Source organism: Micromesistius poutassou (genome assembly GCF_964030765.1).
Source record: "Micromesistius poutassou genome assembly, chromosome: 8".
Classification (NCBI taxonomy): domain Eukaryota; kingdom Metazoa; phylum Chordata; class Actinopteri; order Gadiformes; family Gadidae; genus Micromesistius; species Micromesistius poutassou.
The window spans coordinates 19,599,264-19,621,763 of record NC_140278.1 but is presented as its reverse complement, the minus strand read 5'-3'; the positions used below and the strand labels follow the sequence as shown (position 1 = coordinate 19,621,763).

General features: G+C 48.3%; 1 protein-coding gene across 1 annotated transcript in view; it reads left to right on the top strand.

Annotated features, from left to right (window-relative positions):
• The window catches only part of LOC311350993 (glutamate receptor ionotropic, kainate 3-like), a gene marked incomplete at both ends in the record, with an annotated part of 74,794 nt that extends 64,220 nt beyond the window's left edge, over positions 1 to 10,574 (top strand). The window contains 3 exons of the mRNA XM_084471081.1: positions 7,665 to 7,769; positions 8,878 to 8,937; positions 10,407 to 10,574. Coding sequence (XP_084327207.1) covers positions 7,665 to 7,769; positions 8,878 to 8,937; positions 10,407 to 10,574 — 333 coding nt within the window. The remainder of the gene's footprint in view (positions 1 to 7,664; positions 7,770 to 8,877; positions 8,938 to 10,406) is intronic.
• Positions 10,575 to 22,500: the final 11,926 nt, after the last annotated feature.

Here is a 22,500-nt window from a genome sequence, read left to right as displayed (position 1 = left end):
AAAGGACAATAAGGGACAAAGGAATCCCTCCATGACCTAAAACAGAGTCCCACTGATTACATCCATCATAAAATATATCGAGCATGGTTGACACAGAGCCTTCCCCTGAACTGGGAGTGATTCTGGTCGTGTTCAGCGTGGTGTTTGTGTTTTTCCAGAGCGCTCCCGAGCGGCAGCAGAATGGGCTCTTTAGCTCGCCGGCCTCAGAACATCAGTCTTCACCCGCTGCCTCTTTCATCGCTCGCTGTGATATATAGACGGACGGGACCGCCGCTCCGAGTGCATAAAAGCTGTGAGTGTCTCATTTATCTCAATTATCGTGGAGAGCATTAACATTTATTAAGTGGGAGTGTTTTAACCGGACATGTGAAGTAAGACTGATGTTGCGATAGCAGAAAGGCTGTCGCTCTGAGTCTGGGCTCAACCTGCTAACTAGCACCGACCCTCTGGTGGCTCTGAGTCTGGGCTCAACCTGCTAACTAGCACCGACCCTCTGGTGGCTCTGAGTCTGGGCTCAACCTGCTAACTAGCACCGAGGAACACGAGGGGAGGAGAGTGGGACGGGAAGGATGATAGTGCCGTGGTTTTGGGGTTGGACTCCCGGGAGGTTCTGGGTTCAATGTGTTGCATGAAGCTTCTGCAAAATAAGCACAGAATAAATACTTGTAGAGGAGTCGATGTATTTGACTGGTTCAATTTTATTTTTATTCCCATGAGCGAGCAGTGGAACTGTTCCGGTGTAGTTCAGTGTTGTAGCTGTTAGTCAGGAGCATATGGCGAACCAAAGGTGTGATAGTTGACACAAAAAGTGCAAAGTTGTTTTCAAAATCTCCGCACGGCAACCATCTGTCACATGGCGGTCTCCCCGACGACACACAGGAAATGACGGGGGGGTTTATGAATTTTGATAATCAAAACAATGAAAGAAACAGATGGTGAACTGTTTGTTAAGATCTGAAGATTGTCCTCTAAATGTGTTTATTGTTTATTTCAAACTGAATTTAACCAAACAACACAGGGTCTGTGGTTTGTTGGGCATTCACACGCATGTTCAGAGAACACACAAACCACATGGTTCACATGATACAGTAGATTAAGGTAGAGTGGGGTTCAGAAAGACCTCTTTTGAGGTTGTAATTTGTTTATATATTGAGGTTATATAAAGGGCAGTATGTTCTATTTTGAGGTTTTAAAGAGTATGTTATATATTGAGGTTATACGTGAGGTTATACGTAAGGACCAAGTTCCTTTAGGTCGGGTCGGAGTCCCGACGTGGGTAAGGACCAAGTTCCTTTAGGTCGGGTCAGAGTCTTGAGGTGGGTATCAGAGACTGTTGATCTTAAATACATTGCACTTTCTAAAATGCTTTTTTTAAACTTTGACTTTATTTTCTATCTATTTTACTTTTTTACTTATCTATTAATTTATTTTATTTTATGACAATGTTTATATGTGAAGCACTTTGAATCTGCCTTGTGTATGAAAAGTGCTATATAAATAAAGTTGCCTTGCCTTGCCTTATAGAGGGCAGTATGTTATATATTGAGTTTATAGAGGGCAGTATGTATTGAGGTTATTTTATTTTTAATTTTTTTTATTTAACCTTTATTTAACCAGGAGAAAAAACCTATTGAGATTAAAAATCTCTTTTTCAAAGGTGACCTAGCCAAGACAGGCAGTATGTTATATATTGATGTTATAGAGGGCAGTATGTTATATATTGAGGTTATAGAGGGCAGTATGTTATATATTGAGGTTATAGAGGGCAGTATTATATATTGAGGTTATAGAGGGCAGTATGTTATATATTGATGTTATAGAGGGCAGTATGTTATATATTGAGGTTACAGAGGGCAGTATGTTATATATTGATGTTATAGAGGGCAGTATGTTATATATTGAGGTTATAGAGGGCAGTATGTTATATATTAAGGTTACAGAGGGTAGTATGTTATATATTGATGTTATAGAGGGCAGTATTGAGGTTACAGAGGGCAGTATGTTATATATTGAGGTTACAGAGGGCAGTATGTTATATATTGAGGTTATAGAGGGCAGTATGTTATATATTGATGTTATAGAGGGCAGTATGTTATATATTGATGTTATAGAGGGCAGTATGTTATATATAGATGTTATAGAGGGCAGTATGTTATATATTGAGGTTACAGTGGGCAGTATGTTATATATTGATGTTATAGAGGGCAGTATGTTATATATTGATGTTATAGAGGGCAGTATGTTATATATTGATGTTATAGAGGGCAGTATGTTATATATTGAGGTTACAGAGGGCAGTATGTTATATATTGATGTTATAGAGGGCAGTATGTTATATATTGAGGTTACAGAGGGCAGTATGTTATATATAGATGTTATAGAGGACAGTATGTTATATATTGAGGTTACAGAGGGCAGTATGTTATATATTGAGGTTATAGAGGGCAGTATGTTATATATATTAATGTTATAGAGGGCAGTATGTTATATATTGATGTTATAGAGGGCAGTATGTTATATATTGAGGTTACAGAGGGCAGTGTGTTATATATTGAGGTTACAGAGGGCGGTGTTTATTGAGGTTGTATTCGTTGTGTTTCTCGGCTTTCCTTCTCTCCTGGCTTTGCTCTGACACGCGGGTAATGAGTTTGGGGAAGGGATTGAGACGGATCGCCAGGGAAAGCCTTTAACAATGTTCCTTCCTTAACACTTTGTTGAACTTGAAGAATGTTCTGATCCGTTTCAAATCCTCTCCAGTAACTGGTGAAAAAGAACCAAAGCTTTTTTTCTAACTACCAGGAAACAGTGATGGAATCGGGATGGGCAGGTTTGAAACAGCAGCCCCGGCCTCTGTGTCGGCCACCAGATGCTCCTTGCACCTCACCACCAACAGACATGACACACATAAAGCATATATATAGGAGCAGGAAGTGTGAGGTGCCTTGCTCAGGGACACCTTGACACTCAGCGTGGAGGATTACATAGCAACCTTCGGGTTACTAGGCGACCCGCTCTTCCTCCTGAGCTAAGCCGCCGTCGATTCCCCACGCACAGGGAATCGACTTGTTGAGGTGCATTCTGGGAGTGCGTGCTCCATAGCGTTCTAACTTGGTGACCTCATCCGGTCTCACGTCCCACCTTGTAACGTCGTCTGTGGTCGGTGTGTGGGACGGAGCTGGGAGCAAGACGGTCCAGCCCAGTGGAACCCATCTGTCGTCATTAGTTAACTAACCATCCTATCATTACCATGAGCACCTCCTCCTCCATTTAAATCATGAGCCAGATATTGAGCGTCCAGATGTTGCTAAAACATCTCTCCTAAACGAACAGCGTTCATCCAGCAGCCCCCCAGGGCCCGCTGACGTCATGGAGAGCAGGTGGATGTTGGGGCTTCTTGCTTCATGGCCGACGGGGAGGATGGAGGGACGTTAGGATGGACCCCGGAGCCTTCAGGCTGCAACACATCGTGTCCTGACCTATATGTGTGGCTCTACGATACGATACAACTTTATTAATCCCCCGTTGGAGAAAGTCGTTTGTTGCAATAGCCCAGCAGCAGTCGAAAAGCACAGGATAATAATAAAGAATATACAATACAATAAGAATACAAAGTACTAATACAAAAGTAGACGCTAAGGGAAAACGCTAAACGAAATGCTAAAGTAAACAGAAGAAAAGACAAACAGAACAAACAACAACTAATAGGGCAAACATAATAGATAGTATAAATTATAAATTATAAAAAGTGTAAAGTATAAAGTGTCTCAGTTCCAGAAATGCAATGTAAACAAAGATGCAATGTAAACAAAAAGAAAAAGAAAAAGTGGCCCAGTGATCAAGTACACACACACACACACACACACACACACACACACACACACACACACACACACACACACACACACACACACACTCACATACCTATCTGATGTGGGAGATGGAGTGAAGAGTGCGTATTCAGAGGTCTTGATTGAGCTGCACAGCATGACTTCCAGGTTCCTGCTTGTTGAATAACAGATTAATAATACCAGATGAATACTGTGTATTGATTGCTCTTAATAAAAGACAGATTAGCTCGATTGAGTCACGAGAGAGATTGAGTCACAATAGAGCACAGATCAGCTCTGTACTGTGCCTGCAGGAAGAACATCTGAGAAGATCTCTCCTCCTCTCCTCTCCTCTCCTCCACGGAGGAGAAGATCTCTCCTCCTCTCCTCTCCTCCAGAGAGGAGAACATCTCTCCTCCTCTCCTCTCTCCTCTCCTCCACGTCAATGTAGGAGGAACATCTCTCCCTTCATAGAGGAGAGATGTTAGTGTTGCTTCACATCTATAGTGTCTATAGTAATAGTGTTGTTGAGGAGAACACATTTTTATTTTTACATCTTGGCTCTGCTGAGAAGATCTTTGTCCCTCCAGGGTAAAACATGGATTTAGGATTCCTCATTCTCCCTGATTCATAAGCCCTGGAATACTGGTGACACACACACACACACACACACACACACACACACACACACACACACACACACGTGTGGGAGGGTCTAAATGTCAGCTGGAGGGGGAAATGTCCTCCCCCTCAATTCTTCATCTTCTCTCGTCTTCCTCGCTCCTGACATCGCCTCCCGCCTGTTCATAAACCATCTGTCAGTCTGTCTGTCTGTCTGTCTAAGGGTTATGTGTATGTGTCTGTCTGTCTGTCTATGGGGTCTGTGTATGTGTGTCTGTCTGTCTAAGGGGTCTGTGTTTGTTTGTGTCTGTCTGTCTATCTGTCTAAGTATATGTATTTTAAATGGTAGCTCTAAGAACTTTGTCCCAATCCGCACCCAATAAGCGCTTTGTTAAATTTACATAATTTGTTACCTGTGTGTGTGTGTGTGTGCGTGAGTGTTTATTATAGACAGACAGAGCGAGACATAGAGAGAAACAGACCTCCAACTTACCAGGACCCACAAAGACCTCCAGAGAGAGAGAGAGAGAGAGAGAGAGACAGACAGACAGAGAGAGACATAGAGAGAAACAGACCTCCAACCTACCAGAACCCACAAGGACCTCCTCCTGGGGCAGAGAGACCGGTCCTCAGACCTCCTCCTCCTGCTCCTCCTCCCTCCTCCTCCTCCTCTTCCTCCTCCTCCTCTTCCTCCTCCTCCTCCTCCTCCTCCTCTTCCTCCTCCCCATCCTCCTCCTCCTCCTCCTCCTCTTCCTCCTCCTCCACCTCCTCCTCTTCCTCTTCCTCCTCTTCCTCCTCCTCCTCCTGTTATCGTTATTGATGAACCGCCCAGAGCAGGAAGTGATTCCCACGTTAATTGGGTCATAGTGGATCCTGCTCACCTGAGAGGTGCTGATAACCTGCTGCCGGCTCCATCTTATCGGCCGGCCAATAGGATGCTGGGATTGAATAATCGGAGGCAGCCGAGCAGCCATCCATCGGCTCTTAAGAGCTTTCTGAGGCTCCCCTCAGCAGAGAGACGGCCGCTATCGGCCAGAACAGCTGCTGCCCCGCAGCCAGAGCAACAGAGCAGAGGTTCACAGAGAGAGGGGGAGGGGGAGGTGGAGGTGGGGAGGGTGGGGAGGCTGGAGGAGGTGAGGGTGGAGTGGCTAGGGGGTTGACCATCTCTGAAGGTACAGGTACAGGGTTCATTCCCCCGTCTTCCTGTCTCTGGATTCACTGTCTAACCCCTACCTGCTCCTTAATGACCCGTCTCTGCACTGTCTAACCCCTACCTGCTCCTTAATGACCCGTCTCTGTACTGTCTAACCCCTACCTGCTCCTTAATGACCCGTCTCTGCACTGTCTAACCCCTACCTGCTCCTTAATGACCCGTCTCTGTACTGTCTAACCCCTACCTGCTCCTTAATGACCCGTCTCTGCACTGTCTAACCCCTACCTGCTCCTTAATGACCCGTCTCTGCACTGTCTAACCCCTACCTGCTCCTTAATGACCCGTCTCTGCACTGTCTAACCCCTACCTGCTCCTTAATGACCCGTCTCTGTACTGTCTAACCCCTACCTGCTCCTTAATGACCCGTCTCTGCACTGTCTAACCCCTACCTGCTCCTTAATGACCCGTCTCTGCACTGTCTAACCCTAACCCTAATTAGCTTGCCTCTCCAGGTTGTAGAAGCAGTAGTAGGTGGTAGCAGTGTGATGGATGATCTCTGATATTTATTTAACATCATTGCTCCTGGTTTCTCCTGTTATGATGGATAGAGGTTTAATATCAATTTGTCATTTCATGCTTCATGAATTATGTTTTAAATTGATCACTTTACATTCTGCCTCCTTACTATGCGTCTGTGATTAATATATGTTCCATTGTTCAGTGTCGTTTTTCCTCTTCTGTTATCCTCTTCTCTATCTAGTCTAGTCTAGTCAGATTTTTCCTTCTATTCGACTGTATTCTAATCTATTCTATTCTATTCAATTGTATTATATCAATTCATTGCAATGTATTCTAACCTCATTATGTGTGTGTATTCTATCCTAGTGTTTTACATTCATTTATATTTCATATTATATTATTGTATATTCTACTGTATTCTTTTGTTTTCTATTCTAGTGTATTCAATTGTATTCTACTGTGTTATATTCTATTATATTTTAGTGCTATCCACCCCTGCTCTCTAAAGGCCTCCAGTTGTAACTAAAGTGTTCCTGAAAGGTTGGATTTGCTGCAGAAATGTGAATTTGATGCTCCTCACTGATAAGTGTGATGTTGGAGGCAGCTTAGGGTCGGACACCTGCTGGCCTCCTGGGGGGAGGGGGGAGGGAGGGAGGGAGGGAGGAAAAGGAAGGGATGCAGAAAGGAATAGAGATGAATGATAGAGGGAAAGACGGAGAGAGAGAAATAAGATCTGGAAGGAGGAAGATATTTAGTGAGAAAGGGCGAGGGAGGGGAAGGGAGAGGGAGAGACAAGACGGGGAGAGAGAACTGGAGATGGATCGATAGAGGGGAAGGGAGGGAGGGGTGAGATAGTGAGGAATGGGGGAGAGCGGGTGAGGAAGGGATGGATGGAGGGAGGGAGAGTTGGGAGCGTGGGGAGAAAGAGAGAGGAGGGGAGAGGGAGGAGATTATAGATCTCAGTCAGAGTTCAGTGCAGGGGGGGGGGGGGGTGCAGGGGGGGGGGGACCAGTCAATCAGATAAATAACGCTGTAATCGAGTTTTCTTCACATGCATAATTCATCTCACATTTACCTTTCACACCGGCTCCTTCAGTGGGTGACTTTGGGTTCAGCACAAATTGTTGAGGTTCTGGAGCCAGTGGGGAGTTCTTCATGTCACCTGCAGGTGACATATGATTTCTTTGCATTTTAATTTGGTTTGTGACACAATCAAAATCTAGATTTCAAACCTTGTGGACATTGAAGTGTGGCCCCGCCCCCTGCCCCCCCGCTGGTCCCTTCTGGTCGTTCTGCTCCCTCCTGGTCTCCTGGTCTCCTGGTCTACAGGGTGTCCTGGTCTACAGGGTCTCTCCTGGTCTACAGGGTGTCCTGGTCTCCTGGTCTACAGGGTGTCCTGGTCTCCTGGTCTACAGGGTGTCCTGGTCTACAGGGTCTCTCCTGGTCTACAGGGTGTCCTGGTCTCCTGGTCTACAGGGTCTCCTGGTCTACAGGGTCTCCTGGTCTACAGGGTGTCCTGGTCTACAGGGTGTCCTGGTCTACAGGGTGTCCTGGTCTACAGGGTCTCCCAGCCACCTGCTCGGGGTCCCAGGTGTGCAGTGACAGTAGCCCCCGTCTCCTCCCTCCGCTCTTCGCCCCTGGGTACCTCGGTACGTGGGGCCGAGCGGCCGATGGACCGTGGATCCGCAGTCCGGACCGCCGGCTCCTGATGAAGAACAGTCCCGCGCTGCCTTTCTTTAGCCTTTAGCCAGCATTCAATTCTCCGTGGGTCACAAGTGGCTGGTTGTGGCGGCAGGACAAGCGGCCCTTTGTAAAGATGTTGTGATGCTGATGGATGGGCCTCTATTGATATAGTGAGCAGCGGGGGGGGGCTCGGCGCTGGAGGAAATAAAGTGTTTTCTTCTGGCGCTGCCCCCCCCCCGCCCCCACACCACCTGCTGCCAGATCTGATTTAGTGCGGGGAAATATTTTCTCCCTGAGACGGCGCCGTGGGTTTAGAAGGCCAGACCTCATGTTGTGAAACGAAGTGGGCCGCCAAACTAAACGGCTTGTCACTCGCCCTCGCCGACCGCCTATTGATTTACTGCTTCCTCTGCTGGCTCGCCTCCGGGAGGCTGAGAGCGCCCGCACAACACCTGAATAATGTAGTGCTACACCTGTAGTGTTACGCCTGGTGTAGTGTTACACCTGGTGTAGAGTTACACCTGGTGTAGAGTTACACCTGGTGTAGTGTTACACCTGTAGTGTTACACCTGTAGTGTTACACCTGTAGTGTTACGCCTGGTGTAGTGTTACACCTGGTGTAGTGTTACACCTGGTGTAGTGTTACACCTGTAGTGTTACGCCTGGTGTAGTGTTACACCTGGTGTAGGGTTACACCTGGTGTAGTGTTACACCTGGTGTAGTGTTACACCTGTATTGTTACGCCTGGTGTAGTGTTACGCCTGGTGTAGTGTTACACCTGGTGTAGTGTTAGTGTTACACCTGGTGTGTTACACCTGCATGGTGTAGTGTCACACCTAGTGTAGTGTTACACCTGGTGTAGTGTTACACCTGCATACTGTAGCTAGACCTGCATGATGCATGGCTACAGCTCCACCTACCCTTAACTACCACCTCCACCCCTAACCACCACCTCCTCCCCTCCTTACCCCCCCCCCCTCAGCCTCCACTCCTAACCATCACCTCCTCCCCTCCTTACCCCCCCTCAGCCTCCACTCCTAACCATCACCTCCTCCCCTCCTTACCCCCCCTCAGCCTCCAGCCCTGGCCACCTCCTGCAGCTCCATCAGGAAGTGGCGGCGCCTCCAGTGGAAGGTAATCTACCTTTAGATTTAATTGACTCATATTTCTACCATTGCTTGTAATTCTACTTGTTCGATGACTTAGTGCAACTTTACCGTTGTTCTTAGAAAACACTAAACTTCTTCCTCGTCGGTTTTTAATTACATTTTCCCACCATGCGATGCAGCATCTGGTAATCATCTTTTATATCATCTTCATCAAATGTTTGGGTGGAGATGCTTGCTGGCTCGCTATCAGAGGTGGTGCCTAATGAATGTCTCTTTAAGTCGTGTGCCACTGAGAGAACAGAGCGTCCAGCAGGACGGGAGCTGTGGCGGCGTTGGGAATTTCATTAGGCTGGCATCACACTCTGCTCGCTTCTGTTTTCCACAACAAGTCACTCCGGAGGAAAACACCCTTTTTCTTTCTTTAATCACACTCTTACTCTCCGGTCCTGAGGCTGGAGTGGAACCCAGATGTCGCTCTAACGATTCAAAATCAGTTTCTAACGCTGCGTTGAGTTAATCTGCGTGTGATCCGTGCTGTAGCGGCGGTGGGGGTCGTACCAGACGATCAGCTGCTGGTTATCTCTGGTTACTTACGGCCGAGAGCTCACCTGATGTCTGCAGCTCTGGAGCGATGGGCCGGTGCCCCCTCCCCCCTCAGCTCCACCCTCATCACCATCCATTCACACGCTAATTGTCCCCCGCGCCCCACCGTACCGCCATCTGTTCAGTCCTGCTACCTTTATTAGAAATCTGCAAGAAGTGGAGGCAATTAGACCTCCTTCCTGACGAGCTTCCGGATGCTGGGGGGGCTGGGGGGGCTGGGGGGGGGGTGGCTGATCACATGATGGTGGATCGTTGTCATTTGGACCATTACAGCCATATAGCGGCACACTACAGAGACGGGAGCACTTCAACTATCTCGCTTTAATCTCTCTTCTAAAAGTCTTTTTATCGATGCATTGCACCATCTCCATCCTTTTTAATCTGCTGTACTGTGTACCTGGCTCATGTTGTTGCCTGGTGTTCTAGTGTATTATTGTGTGCATGCTCTCTGTATTGGGTAGCACTTTTAGTTGTGTTGTCTGTATGTATGAAAGTTACTATATAAATTAATACATGAATAAATACATTAGTGACAATAATAATAATTAATATTATTAAACATATTGGGCTTATTATCAAATGGTAAAGGGTCAGGGTGAGGGTTAGGGACAAGGTTAGGGTCAGGGTCAGGTTGAGGGTCAGGGTTAGGGTCAGGGTCAGGGTTAGGGTTAATGTACGCTATTAAAATCCAATCAAGTCGCCGTGTTTCTGTCCTTCTCAGAGCTAGGCAGGACTCAGACCTCGGCCGAAAATTAAAGAGCGCAGGAAACTTATTCCTTCTGACGCTAAATCAATGACCACTTTTCTGCTTCAGCTAGGAAGAGTGAGGCTATTAATTGGTTTCGAACTGCATGGATGTGTAAAACTACACAAAGTGCTCCTTCTGCTCAGGCTATCGAGGTTGTTATTTATTCTAGGACAGGGCAGCAACAAAGCATCAAGATGTACAGAGGTCTGTTGCGCTACATAGGTCAGACTCCAGAGGTAATAGAGAAAGGCTGCTTCAGCAAAACACTGGCCAGCCCCACCGGCTCAATAAGGGGTCTGTGCTGGTCCTAGGGTGTAAAGTCACAGGTTGTTACCTCTATGAAGCAGAAAGGCGCTAATAGATTAGAACAATGCTAGACCGGCGTGGCTATGCTGCTAATCCCTCAGGTCTTGACATTATGTTTCCTCCATTTCATGAAAAAACGCAGCACAAACTGACTGAGTGCAGCGTTCAGCTTTGATGGCTCTAATGAATTTTGACCTTCTGCCACTGCTGACATTTGGCGCAGATGACACAGATGGCTGAGATGTGTGGGTCTAGAGGCTGCTCGTGAGGCCCTGGTGCCGGCCCCATGTATGTGAGCTACGCTACGTAGCAGCCATCCACTTCTACATTACATATCAGAGCAAAACAGAAAGAAAAAAACATTCATTAATGATCGGGCATGAGGCTGTCAGGTGGCATCTGGGGTCATCCCGGGGTATGGGGGGTATTTTTCCATTTAATGGTAGGATTTCCAGGCACCTAGGAGCAAGGCATTTAAGTTTAAGTTAGGTGTTCCAGGGGTTTTTTCAGGGTATCTTTGGACAGTTATCCAGCTATCTCGGGGTACTTAGAGGCAGGTGTTTAAGGGTATCTGGGGGTGTAGTTCAGGGTATCTGGGGGGTAGTTTAGGGTATCTGGGGGGTAGTTTAGGGTATCTGGGGGGTAGTTCAGGGTATCTAGTTCAGGGTATCTGGGGGGGTAGTTCAGGGTATCTGGGGGAGTAGTTTAGGGTATCTCGGGGGGTAGTTAGGGGGTTGGTGTTTTGCAGTTTCTGGCTATCAGGGGGTCTGTGGTGTTTTGCAGTGTCTGGCTATCAGGGGGTCTGTGGTGTTTTGCAGTGTCTGGCGGAGTCTGATCACACTCGGTTCCAATACCTCTTCTGCCTGAAAAGTCAAATGATTCAATATGTCCAATAAGCTTTTTCTCTTTCTTCTGATTCCTTCCATTCAAAGCTGTCATCGCAGGTCAGTCAACCCCATTTCCAGAGTCTGCGCTCCAATCTATGCCTCCCCCATTCTCCCCCTTCCTCTCTCCATGCGGGTCCGTCTCCCACCATCAAAGGAGCCACAAACAGGGTTTTATCAAAACACAATGGAGAATAAATCACAGTTCACTGTGCCTCAGAGGATTATTTACAATAAAGATGGGATAGGATTATACTCTGAAGACATTGCTTTTCAGATGCTAGAAAATCCTAGAATGACATTTTAAGGACCATTATAATACAACCTCTATTCAATTGTAATTGTATTCCCTCAGGGCCTATCTCCTTCTTATTCTTGACGTAAATTTGAGCTATTGAGTTCTGTGAATAGAATCTGGACAATACCGGACATAAAATGTCACCTCTGCTGTGGCTCCATTAACTAGCATTAGCAGAGTTAGCCAGCGCTAGCGTGATAAGCGCAATCCTCTGAAGGATAATTCTCACATTAAGGCCTGAGTGATTCAGGGCGTCTATTAACCGGCCTTTGTAAAACAAAGAGAATGTCTCACATTACCTCCCGCTTCGGATAAAACCAGCCTGCAGAGAGCAAGCCAGCAACATAGATCACCAAATACAATAGTCATGGAAAAGCCTTTATTAGCCCCTTGATTGGTGTCTCTTAATGTGAATAGCACTATTAACCTTGGGATTATGTTTCAGCATGGCTGGCATTCAAAAAAAATAATAATAAAGTATGTTACTGCTTGTAACCATACACGACCAGCTGGAGATAGTGGCTTAAACGTGTGTTTACAGAGGTTCCTATGTCGTGTTTGCGATGACCGCTAACACTGTTGACACTCTCATAAGGGTGATCTTCATTGCTGCTCAAACAATTACGGAGTGAGAAATGGAGGCTAGCGGAGGCTAATCTTTTTACCTGTGTCCCTCAAGTCTTTGAGAGGCGGTTGGGGTACGTATCGACTGCAACCTCTGCTGCCTGGCCCCAAAATTACCTATCGATTTCCCCTTTTGACAGTTGTTAGTTGGAAAGTTAATCACACCGACCTACATTGTCATATAAAGTACACCAGTGTCCAACACCTCTTGGATCTCTGGACTCTGATTCGCTTGAGAGAGGCAGCGGCGGCGGCTACTGCGATCACAAACAAGAAGAAATCAATAGAGATCAGGTTTATAGACGCAGCGACCGGCTTAGCGCTGCCTCTGGCCTCTTGAAGGTTCTGCCTCGTAAACCCTTCGCTGCACATCAAATTAAGATTGTCTGTTCGCTCTATCTTAACTCACATGTAAAGAAATGATGTAGAGAAGAAAAATACATTTAAATAGCCTACCATGTCCCCCACTAGCAGAAAACTAGCTACTGGCCAACTGCCAGTTGCCATGTTGGATGATGATTCGAGGAAGAGGACACCTTTAATCATTTTAATGAGGTAGCGTTGGCATCATGAGCTGGAAGTCTTGTTACCTTGACAGCCCTTTGAACAGAGCATTTGGCAAATCTGAGCGTGTGATGAATACCTTTAACTAGCATTGTATTAATATCATAGATAGTCATCTGTTTACAGGAAAATACAGGCACATTGATAGGTCATGTTCTTTATTTAATCAAAGGGAATATTTGAAAGTCATCGAAATGATAACAAATATTTTGTGTTAGCCTGGCATGGTTCTTTCACAGTGAGATAGATTCACCAGTTTCCCAAACAATCAAATGATTATTTCTGTTTTGTGGAGCTTTTTATTTTTACAGCACAAGCAAAAACCTGGAGTTGTTCAGTCATGTTGAAAGGCCATTATCTAAAGCATGATGCCATTACGTCTAATAGATGGAGATATATATCTATAGATCTATAGATCCAGTGAAGATTAGAGTAATGCGTTACTAAGTAACGTGTTACTCTAATCGGACCACTTTTTTCAGTAACGAGTAAACACGTAACTATTTCCAAACCAGTAATCAGATTAAAGTTACTTATCCAAGTTATGTGCGTTACTATTTTTGTCATTTTCCTTAGTAAAAATATATTTTTTTGCTTTCTTCTTGCCTCTCAGTGAGTGACAAGTATCACATATGTGCGTCACGCATATGCGCAGGAAGATATTTTCGGCGGGGGGGGGGGGGGGGGGGTTACGGCACGAGTCTTGCACGGGTCTTATTTTGCAAACCCGCACCCGCCTGTACCCGCAATACTTAAAACCGCATCCAACCCATGTTCCGACAGTAGCGTGAATTACATTCCGCACCCAACCAGACCCGTTATAAATTGATACCAACGCCTCGACCCGCACCACAAGGAAAATAAGACATTTGATGGAACGCCAGGGAATTACATTATCTGGTGTTTGGCGTGGTGCTTTAGATTGCTGTGCAAAAAAAACACATCATCCACTGTGGACGGTTTTAGTTGACTCCTCCGCTCCTGAATAACATATCCAGCACCGGAGAAGTCTCGCTCGCAATCGCAAAACCCACGACCGACCCACGCTGTTCAGGCGTCCGACCCGATCCGCAACCGTGTCCGACAGTACACAGTGCATTATTATTCACCCGTTTCATCCAAATTGTAACCCAGTAGAATTCGATGAACTCTACATGGACCGTAACCCGAGTCCTGCACGGGTTTGGCTACCCGTGGGTAGCCAAACCCGTGCAGGACTGTCCACGTAGAGTTCATAGAATTCAAAAGATACTAAGTTACAAAGGCTCTGTATTCTGCAGAGAACGTGTTTGTCGTTGTTGTGTCTGGCTGTGAGTGTGTGTCCACTGCATGCTATGCGTAGGCTGAATTGCAATCGTGTCAAGACAAATCTGATGGGCCCATACACATTGAAGATTAAAAATAAATAAATAAAAAAGCTGCTGAATGTAACAAATGAAGTAACTTGTAATCTAACTTAGTTACTTTAAAATCAAGTAATCATTAAAGTTACTTTACTGTTAGTAAGCAGTATGCAGTATGCAGCATGTCATTGGGGTTATCAAGTGGGCACCCTCTTTCACTGATGTTTCGTTAAGTTAGGCCCACGACACCTCTTGAGGGCTTAACAATGAAACCAGCGGCCTGGAGTCACCCCCCTCTATGCTGCCACCACATTGCCACATTTAATGCATCCAACTACTCTCTTTACTGCGTCATACCCCTAGCCCTAACCCTAACCCTGACCAAACAAACACGTTAGCACATTAGTCAGCTGGCTTACCTTAGCTTGCACCCCAGGAAGTATGTTTTCTCCTTACCCACAGCCATTCACTTGCTCGTTGTGTTGCAAAGGACATGTTACTAACCGCCTGCCTCAGACAAATAGCTATATATCTATATCTATAGATATATATATATATATATATATATATATCTATATCTATAGATATATATATAGATATATATATATAGATATATATAGACTATAGATGTATATCTCTATGTGTTTTATGTCAGGCACTGTGCTGCTGGCCAGCGGGTGCAGAGGGAGCGAGCTTCTCTGCTGGCTCCTAACTCTTTGTTGTTTCTGTGTTTCCCAGCCGTTACCGTGGCCTTAAGAGGTGTTTGCTATCTGCACTGATGCTGCCTCGTAAAATAGACTGTTAATTTTTCACTCTATCTGACAGAATATGATTATGCCGGGCAATAAAGCTGCGATGGAAAATAAAAGAGCAACAGTCTCCTAATAAGCTGCTACAGACGCCGGTGATAATAGTAATTATTCCACCGGGAGGCAGAGTCAAGTGCTTCTAGGAACTGGAATAAAAGTGAGATCATCAAGACGCCTCAAACAAAGAGCGCTGCCGTAGTGCATTCTGGGTGTGTGTGTGTGTGTGTGTGTGTGTGAGGGGGATGGGGGTGTGGCTGTGTGTGTGTGTGTGTGTGTTTGTGTTTTTATGGTGAGACCCCCTAGCAGGCAGACAGGTAGACAGACAGGCAGGCAGACATAGTGACAAGTTGTTAAAGACAGACGGACAGACAGGTAGTTAGACAGACTGACGGACAGACAAGAAAGATAGACAGGAAGACAGGTAGACAGGTATATAAAAATAGACTGATGGACAGACAGACAAGTATATAAAGATAGCTGACTGACAGACAGACAGGTAGTTGAAGACAGACATGTAAGGTAAAGACAGGCAGACATGTAAAGACAGACAGGTGATGGTATCAGTCTTCTCAGTGAGGTGACAGATGTTTGTGGTGGAGGGCTTACTGCTGAAGTCCCTGAGAGAAGAGGAGATGGCAGAGATAAAATAAATTACCTGAGAGACTTAAGACGGATTAACAACACCGGCTCTTTGCTATGAGATCAGCTGCTGATTGGTGCTGAGGCTGGTGGTAGGAGCAGGTCTCTAGAGACCTGGTGGTAGGAGCAGGTCTCTAGAGACCTGGTGGTAGGAGCAGGTCTCTAGAGGCTGGTGGTAGGAGCAGGTCTCTAGAGGCTGGTGGGAGCAGGTCTCTAGAGGCTGGTGGTGGGAGCAGGTCTCTAGAGGCTGGTGGTGGGAGCAGGTCTCTAGAGGCTGGTGGGAGCAGGTCTCTAGAGGCTGGTGGTGGGAGCAGGTCTCTAGAGACCTGGTGGGCGCAGGTCTCTAGAGGCTGGTGGGTGCAGGTCTCTAGAGGCTGGTGGTAGGAGCAGGTCTCTAGAGGCTGGTGGTGGGAGCAGGTCTCTAGAGGCTGGTGGTGGGAGCAGGTCTCTAGAGACCTGGTGGTGGGCGCAGGTCTCTAGAGGCTGGTGGGTGCAGGTCTCTAGAGACCTGGTGGTAGGAGCAGGTCTCTAGAGGCTGGTGGGTGCAGGTCTCTAGAGACCTGGTGGTGGGAGCAGGTCTCTAGAGGCTGGTGGGAGCAGGTCTCTAGAGATCTGGTGGTAGGAGCAGGTCTCTAGAGGCTGGTGGGAGCAGGTCTCTAGAGGCTGGTGGTGGGAGCAGGTCTCTAGAGGCTGGTGGTGGGAGCAGGTCTCTAGAGGCTGGTGGTGGGAGCAGGTCTCTAGAGGCTGGTGGTAGGAGCAGGTCTCTAGAGGCTGGTGGGTGCAGGTCTCTAGAGGCTGGTGGTGGGAGCAGGTCTCTAGAGGCTGGTGGGACATGGTCCCAGACAGTATAGTGTTGGTAGTGTTATATGAGACTATGGGTGATAAAAGATAAAATGGGTGGCTTAAATCAAGCGATCTGATTGGTTCCCAACTGTTGTATATTGAGTGTATACACACAGCTATGACGCCCGTTCAGTTTACAGAGTTCAGTATCACTCTAAATTGCCGGCGAACCAAGCTACCGTCTCTAGCCTAGCCTTCTCTCTGAAGGACGCTACCGTATGTTGCATAGCAACTGCCGTACACTTTGCAGGCAGCCAGGAGGGACTACTTTTCTGTATTCGTTAAAAAAAAATGCTTTTCTCGCTTTTTAGAAATTGAGGGTGTCTATGACTTTCATTTTGCCATACTTACGTAACCGTTTTATAAAAGCAGACATTACTTAAGCAATAGATCACGACAGTCTGTGGTATACGGTCATTATACCACAGTTAAGGGGCGTTGTCCGTCCCGACGCGCAGTGGAGGATCTATTGCTTAAGTAATGTCTGAACAGTATTCTAGAGTAAAAGTAGGATTTAATAACCTTTAATAAGTTTAATAATAAGTAAAAGCTGCTGTCTGGACGGTAGGGGTTGGGGTCGGTAGGTCGGGGCGCCATGAGGGGAGCTGGGGTGCACTGCTAACATTCTAACTCTAGGTGGCTTCTCATAAACAGTCCAAACAGTATCTGAGGGGTGGAGCAGGCGGTCAGGATGTGAGAGCAGGCGGTCAGGATGTGTAGCAGGCGGTCAGGATGTGGTTGTGTAGCAGGCGGTCAGGATGTGGTTGTGTAGCAGGCGGTCAGGTTGTGGTTGTGAGAGCAGGCGGTCAGGATGTGTAGCAGGCAGTCAGGATGTGTAGCAGGCAGTCAGGTTGTGGTTGTGAGAGCAGGCGGTCAGGTTGTGTAGCAGGCGGTCAGGATGTGAGAGCAGGCGGTCAGGTTGTGTAGCAGGCGGTCAGGTTGTGTAGCAGGCGGTCAGGATGTGAGAGCAGGCGGTCAGGTTGTGAGAGCAGGCGGTCAGTGTGAGTCAGAGCGATGTGGGCCAGGCTGTTCTAATTCAGCTCTCTCTCCAGGGGCAGATTACTAGAACAACACCCCCCCCCCTCTCCCCATCGCACATTTCTCCTCCAAATGAGACCTAAAAATATACAAGTGTCTCCGTGAGGGGGTGGGCCGGGGGGCAGACGAGCGACACTGTTTGAAGGTCAGGCGGTGGAGGCGGTGGAGGCGGTGTGTCTGTGCCGGACCTCAGCTGAGGACGTAACCACTTTATTTCAATATTTAGAATCTCAAAAAGCTTCAGATCCAGCGGTGTAATGTTGTGTTTATTACTTAATGTTGTGCCTATTACTAAGTGGATCTCTGTGATGTCTTGTTCTTCTTCTGTTGGCCGTTCTCTCGTGACACACGCGTGCATCAGTTGAATTGATTGAATGTATTGATATCTATTGATTTGGATGATCGGATTTCAGTTTATAAATGACACCACCCTGACGGGTGTTACCATGGTGACCATGAAGTTATCAGTGGACCAGGGGTGGAGGTGAGCACCACCCTGACGGGTGTTACCGTAGTGACCATGTAGTTATCAGTGGACCAGGGGTGGAGGTGAGCACCACCCTGTTTCATACCTTGTAGCACGGAAGGAATTAGCCTGACTGCTGATAATGGAGAAGGGGATAGAGCCCTTCTGAGATGCTATCCAAACAGAAGCTTAAGAGCTTTTTCATTACATTCGGACCCTTTGTAATATGCCATGATTTAACACTCTCTATTTTGTGTGTTTGTGAGTGAGTGCGCTTGTCTTCTGTGTGTGTGTATGTGTGTGTGTGTGTGTGCGTGTGTGTGTGTGTGCGTTCAGCTAGTGTGAGAGGATTTCAGTGCCTCCATGAGTCTCCTCAGCCACTTTTAAGATCTCCTCGTCTCACAGCCAAGGTGACTCGCCGTGTGGCACCATCCCATAGGACGGGAGACAGCCAATAACAAGAGAGCCCTGAACCCGAGGGGCGGGGCCTGTTGGTTGGACATGCTGAGTCGTGTAGATTGATGTGTCCGTCAAGAGGCGCCATCAGAGCAGCTGTCTGTCTGTCCACCGCTCTGAAGTCTGCCCTCAGACTATTTTGCTCTGATTTCTAAATGTAACCACAGTGTTACCCTGTTACACCCCGAGGTCGACCACAGTGTTACCTTGTTACACCCAGGAGTGTTACCCTGTTACACCCCGAGGTCGACCACAGTGTTACCCTGTTACACCCAGAGGTCAACGGGCTGTGGACCGGAGTGTTACCCTGTTACACCCCGAGGTCGACCACAGTGTTACCTTGTTACACCCAGGAGTGTTACCCTGTTACACCCAGAGGTCGACCGGAGTGTTACCCTGTTACACCCAGAGGTCGACCGGAGTGTTACCCTGTTACACCCAGAGGTCGACCACAGTGTTACCCTGTTACACCCAGGAGTGTTACCCTGTTACACCCAGAGGTCGACCGGAGTGTTACCCTGTTACACCCCGAGGTCGACCACAGTGTTACCCTGTTACACCCCGAGGTCGACCACAGTGTTACCCTGTTACACCCCGAGGTCGACGGGCCGTCCTCTCCTCCCATGAAGACAACGGGAGACGGAGACGCGCCCCAATCAAACCTCTCATTAGCTCCTTAATGGCTTTCATTAGCAAACGATACACATAGACGCGGCGGCGCCGCTAAGCTAATCAGGCCGCCCAGACACCCTGTGACCAGCGCTAGCCAGTAGCATCGCTCCGTCGTCCTGACAACCAGGGGGTGGGGGATCAGCATGAGATGATAATAGGGCCCTGATGAGCCGCTGTCTCCCTGATCCTACTTCCTGTACCATGTGTACTCTGGGCTGCTCTCCTAGTCTAAAGAGTGTTTATGATGGTGGTTAGTAGTTGTGGTTAGTAGTGGTGGTTAGTAGTGGTGGTACTACAGTACTGCACTGTGCTGAGGACCAGGGAACCAAATCCTCTACTCAACTCCAGAGAGCGACCCAATTGTTTCACACATGTAGCAGATAATAGTTTTCTTGTTTTTAAGACCCTGTCGAAAAACGATCCATTGCCCTTTGTTCACTTCTGGAGACACTTAATCACAGTTAGTCCCTCAGTCGCTGGGTTCCCCCCTGGACCAAACTATTCCCTCCCCAAGAGAGTAAAGGTCTGAGAATGAGAGCGAGAGAGAGAGAGAGAGAGAGAGAGAGGGAGAGAGACAAAGAGAGATAGAGAGAGGGAGAGAGACCTTGTACAAACACCAGGTTGGAGAGAGTGTGAGAGAGAGAGAGAGAGAGAGACTGAGACTCTCTTTGTTTAAGCTTCCCTTTGTGCCCAGGACAACAGAGAGGGAGAGAGGGGGAGAGAGAGAGAGAGAAGCTGGGTGACGGTTCAGTCCACCAAACGTGTGGCCTTGAGTCTGGCCCTCACCTCCCAGTAAGGCGGTCCTCTCCCAGGAAGGTGGCCCTCTCCCAGTAAGGCTGTCCTCTCCCAGTAGGAAGAGGAGGAGGAGAGAGGATGCGGACCAGGGAACCTCCTGGTCTCCTCCTCCTCCTCCTGTTCTCCTCCTCCTCCTCCTCTCCTCCTCTTCCTCTCCTCCTCCTCTCAGCCTCTCATCCTCTCATCTCTCCTCCTCTTCCTCTCCTCCTCCTCCTCTCCTCCTCCTCTCAGCCTCTCCTCCTCTCCTCCTCCTCCTGTGTGACCAGCAGTAGTGAAGGATTATGGGTCATGGGGTGATCTGAAAACTAATGCCAGCATCAGCAGCACACACACACACACACACACACACACACACACACACCGCAGCCACATCAGGAGACCGCTTACCTGGTGTGATGGATATAGGAGGGCGACGAATGGAGGAGGAGGAAGAGGTGGAGGAGTAGGGGGTGGAGGAGGGAGAGGTGATGGAGAAGGAGGAGGAGGAAGCTGTGGATGAGGAGGTGAGGAGGAGGAGGAAGAGGTGGAGAAAGAGGTGGTGGAGGAGGACAAGGAGGTGGAGGAAGAGGGTGTGGAAGAGGAGGATATGGCTAGTAAGAGGAAAGTGGAGGAGGAGGTGTGGAGGAGGAGCTGGTGGAGGAAGAGGTTTGGACGAGGAGGTGTGGAGGAGGAGCTGGTGGAGGAAGAGGTTTGGACGAGGAGGTGTGGAGGAGGAGCTGGTGGAGGAGGAGGTTTGGATGAGGAGGTGTGGAGGAGGAGGTGTGGAGGAGGAGATGTGGAGGAGGGGGGCATGCAATCCTAGAGGAGAATTTGGCAGAGCGTCAAGGACAATGGAGAGACCAACAGAAGGAGATAGAGATACAGGGGGAGGAGGAGAGGGAGAGATGGCTAAAGGAAAGACAGACAGCAAATGAGAAAGAGACAGAGGGGGAGAGAGAGGGAGGGACAGGAGAAGGAGGAGAGAGGGAGGGGAGCGGGAGAGGGAGGAGGCAGAGCAGGAGGGGAAAGGAGGAAGAGAGAGGAAAGGGAAAAAGCCGCAGTAGACTTTGAGGTTCTTCAGAAACCTGGAAACAAAAGAACCAGAGAGAGAGAGAGAGAGAGTAAGGAGGTAGAGAGAGTTCACAGAGAGAGTAGGAGGACAAGGAGGTGGAGGAGGAGTAGGAGGAGGTAGAGAGAGTTCACAGAGAGAGTAGGAGGAAGAGGAGGTGGAGGAGGAGGTAGAGAGAGGAGGAGGTGGAGAGAGTTCACAGAGGAAGTAGGAGGAGGAGGTGGTAGACATAGGATGTAGAGAAAGTAGGAGGAGGAGGTAGAGGGAGTAGGAGGAGGTGGATGAGGAGTAGGAGGAGGTAGAGAGAGTTTACAGAGAGAGTAGGAGGAGGTGGAGGAGGAGGTAGAGAGCGGAGGTGGACGATGAGGAGGAGGAGGTGGATAAGGAGGAGGAGGAGGAGGTAGAGGTAGACAGACCTTGACAGAACCTGCAGAGTGGAGGCCAAGGGAATGACACCTATCTAAATCTAACAATCTAATAATTCCTGAATATGCATGGCTTTAAATGTCCCCGAGTGTGTCTCCCCTTGGTCTCCTCCTCCTCCTCCTCATCCTCCTCCTCCTCTCCTCCTATCTGACAATCTAACAATCCCTGAAGATGCATATCTTTAAATGTCTCCACATGTGCAGCTCCGGTAAAGGCTGTGCCGTGATCAGGCAAGGGAGGGACCAAGGGGGGGGAGGGACCAGGGGGGAGAGGGGGAGGGCTTTGGGATTAGCATGTCAGGGTGACAGAGAATCAGCAATATTCCCGTCTTGACTTGACTTGACTTCAGCGAGGCACGGGTCATATTAACATTTAAATCGGTCTGTTCCCCATCCTAGCCGCATGCTAGCGCTACAACCGCCCGATCGCTGACAGGGAGCAGTGAGCCCAACCCGTGCTCAGGTACTCGGCGTCCTGGTAATGAAGACAGAGAGCTGCTGGTGACATCACGCGCAGGCGGGACGCGCAGCAACAATCGAGGGGCGCTCGGCTGCACAAGGTCAGCGGCGCCGCTACTCATTTACTCTCACATAAACCTGCCCCCCCCCCCGAACACACCACATCACACGCTAATGCATTCAAACAGCGACCACAGCCAAACATCGCTTTTGATTAGGCCGCGCTTTGAGGCCGCTCACACCGGGGCCAGCCGGTCCAAACCGCCCGGAAACATTTCAAAGCTTGTCATGCCTGGTGTTCGTTCAGGGTGTACAATGCCTTTGATTTTTCTGGCTTTAATGCTAATCTTACCATGGGTTACAAAACGGCCCGCTGCGCGCGCGGGGCAGAGAGGAGGCGGGGTTTGGGGGTGGGGGGGGGGGGGGGGGGGTGGGGGTGGGGCAGTCTGCTGCCTCGACGCCGGGAGGAACTGGTTCTTTGGTGTCATCGATGTGTTCTTAGTGAGCGTGTTGAGCTGGTGATGCTGCTGACAGTTCCCCCCCCCCGTCACCACCCCAGGGGACACTG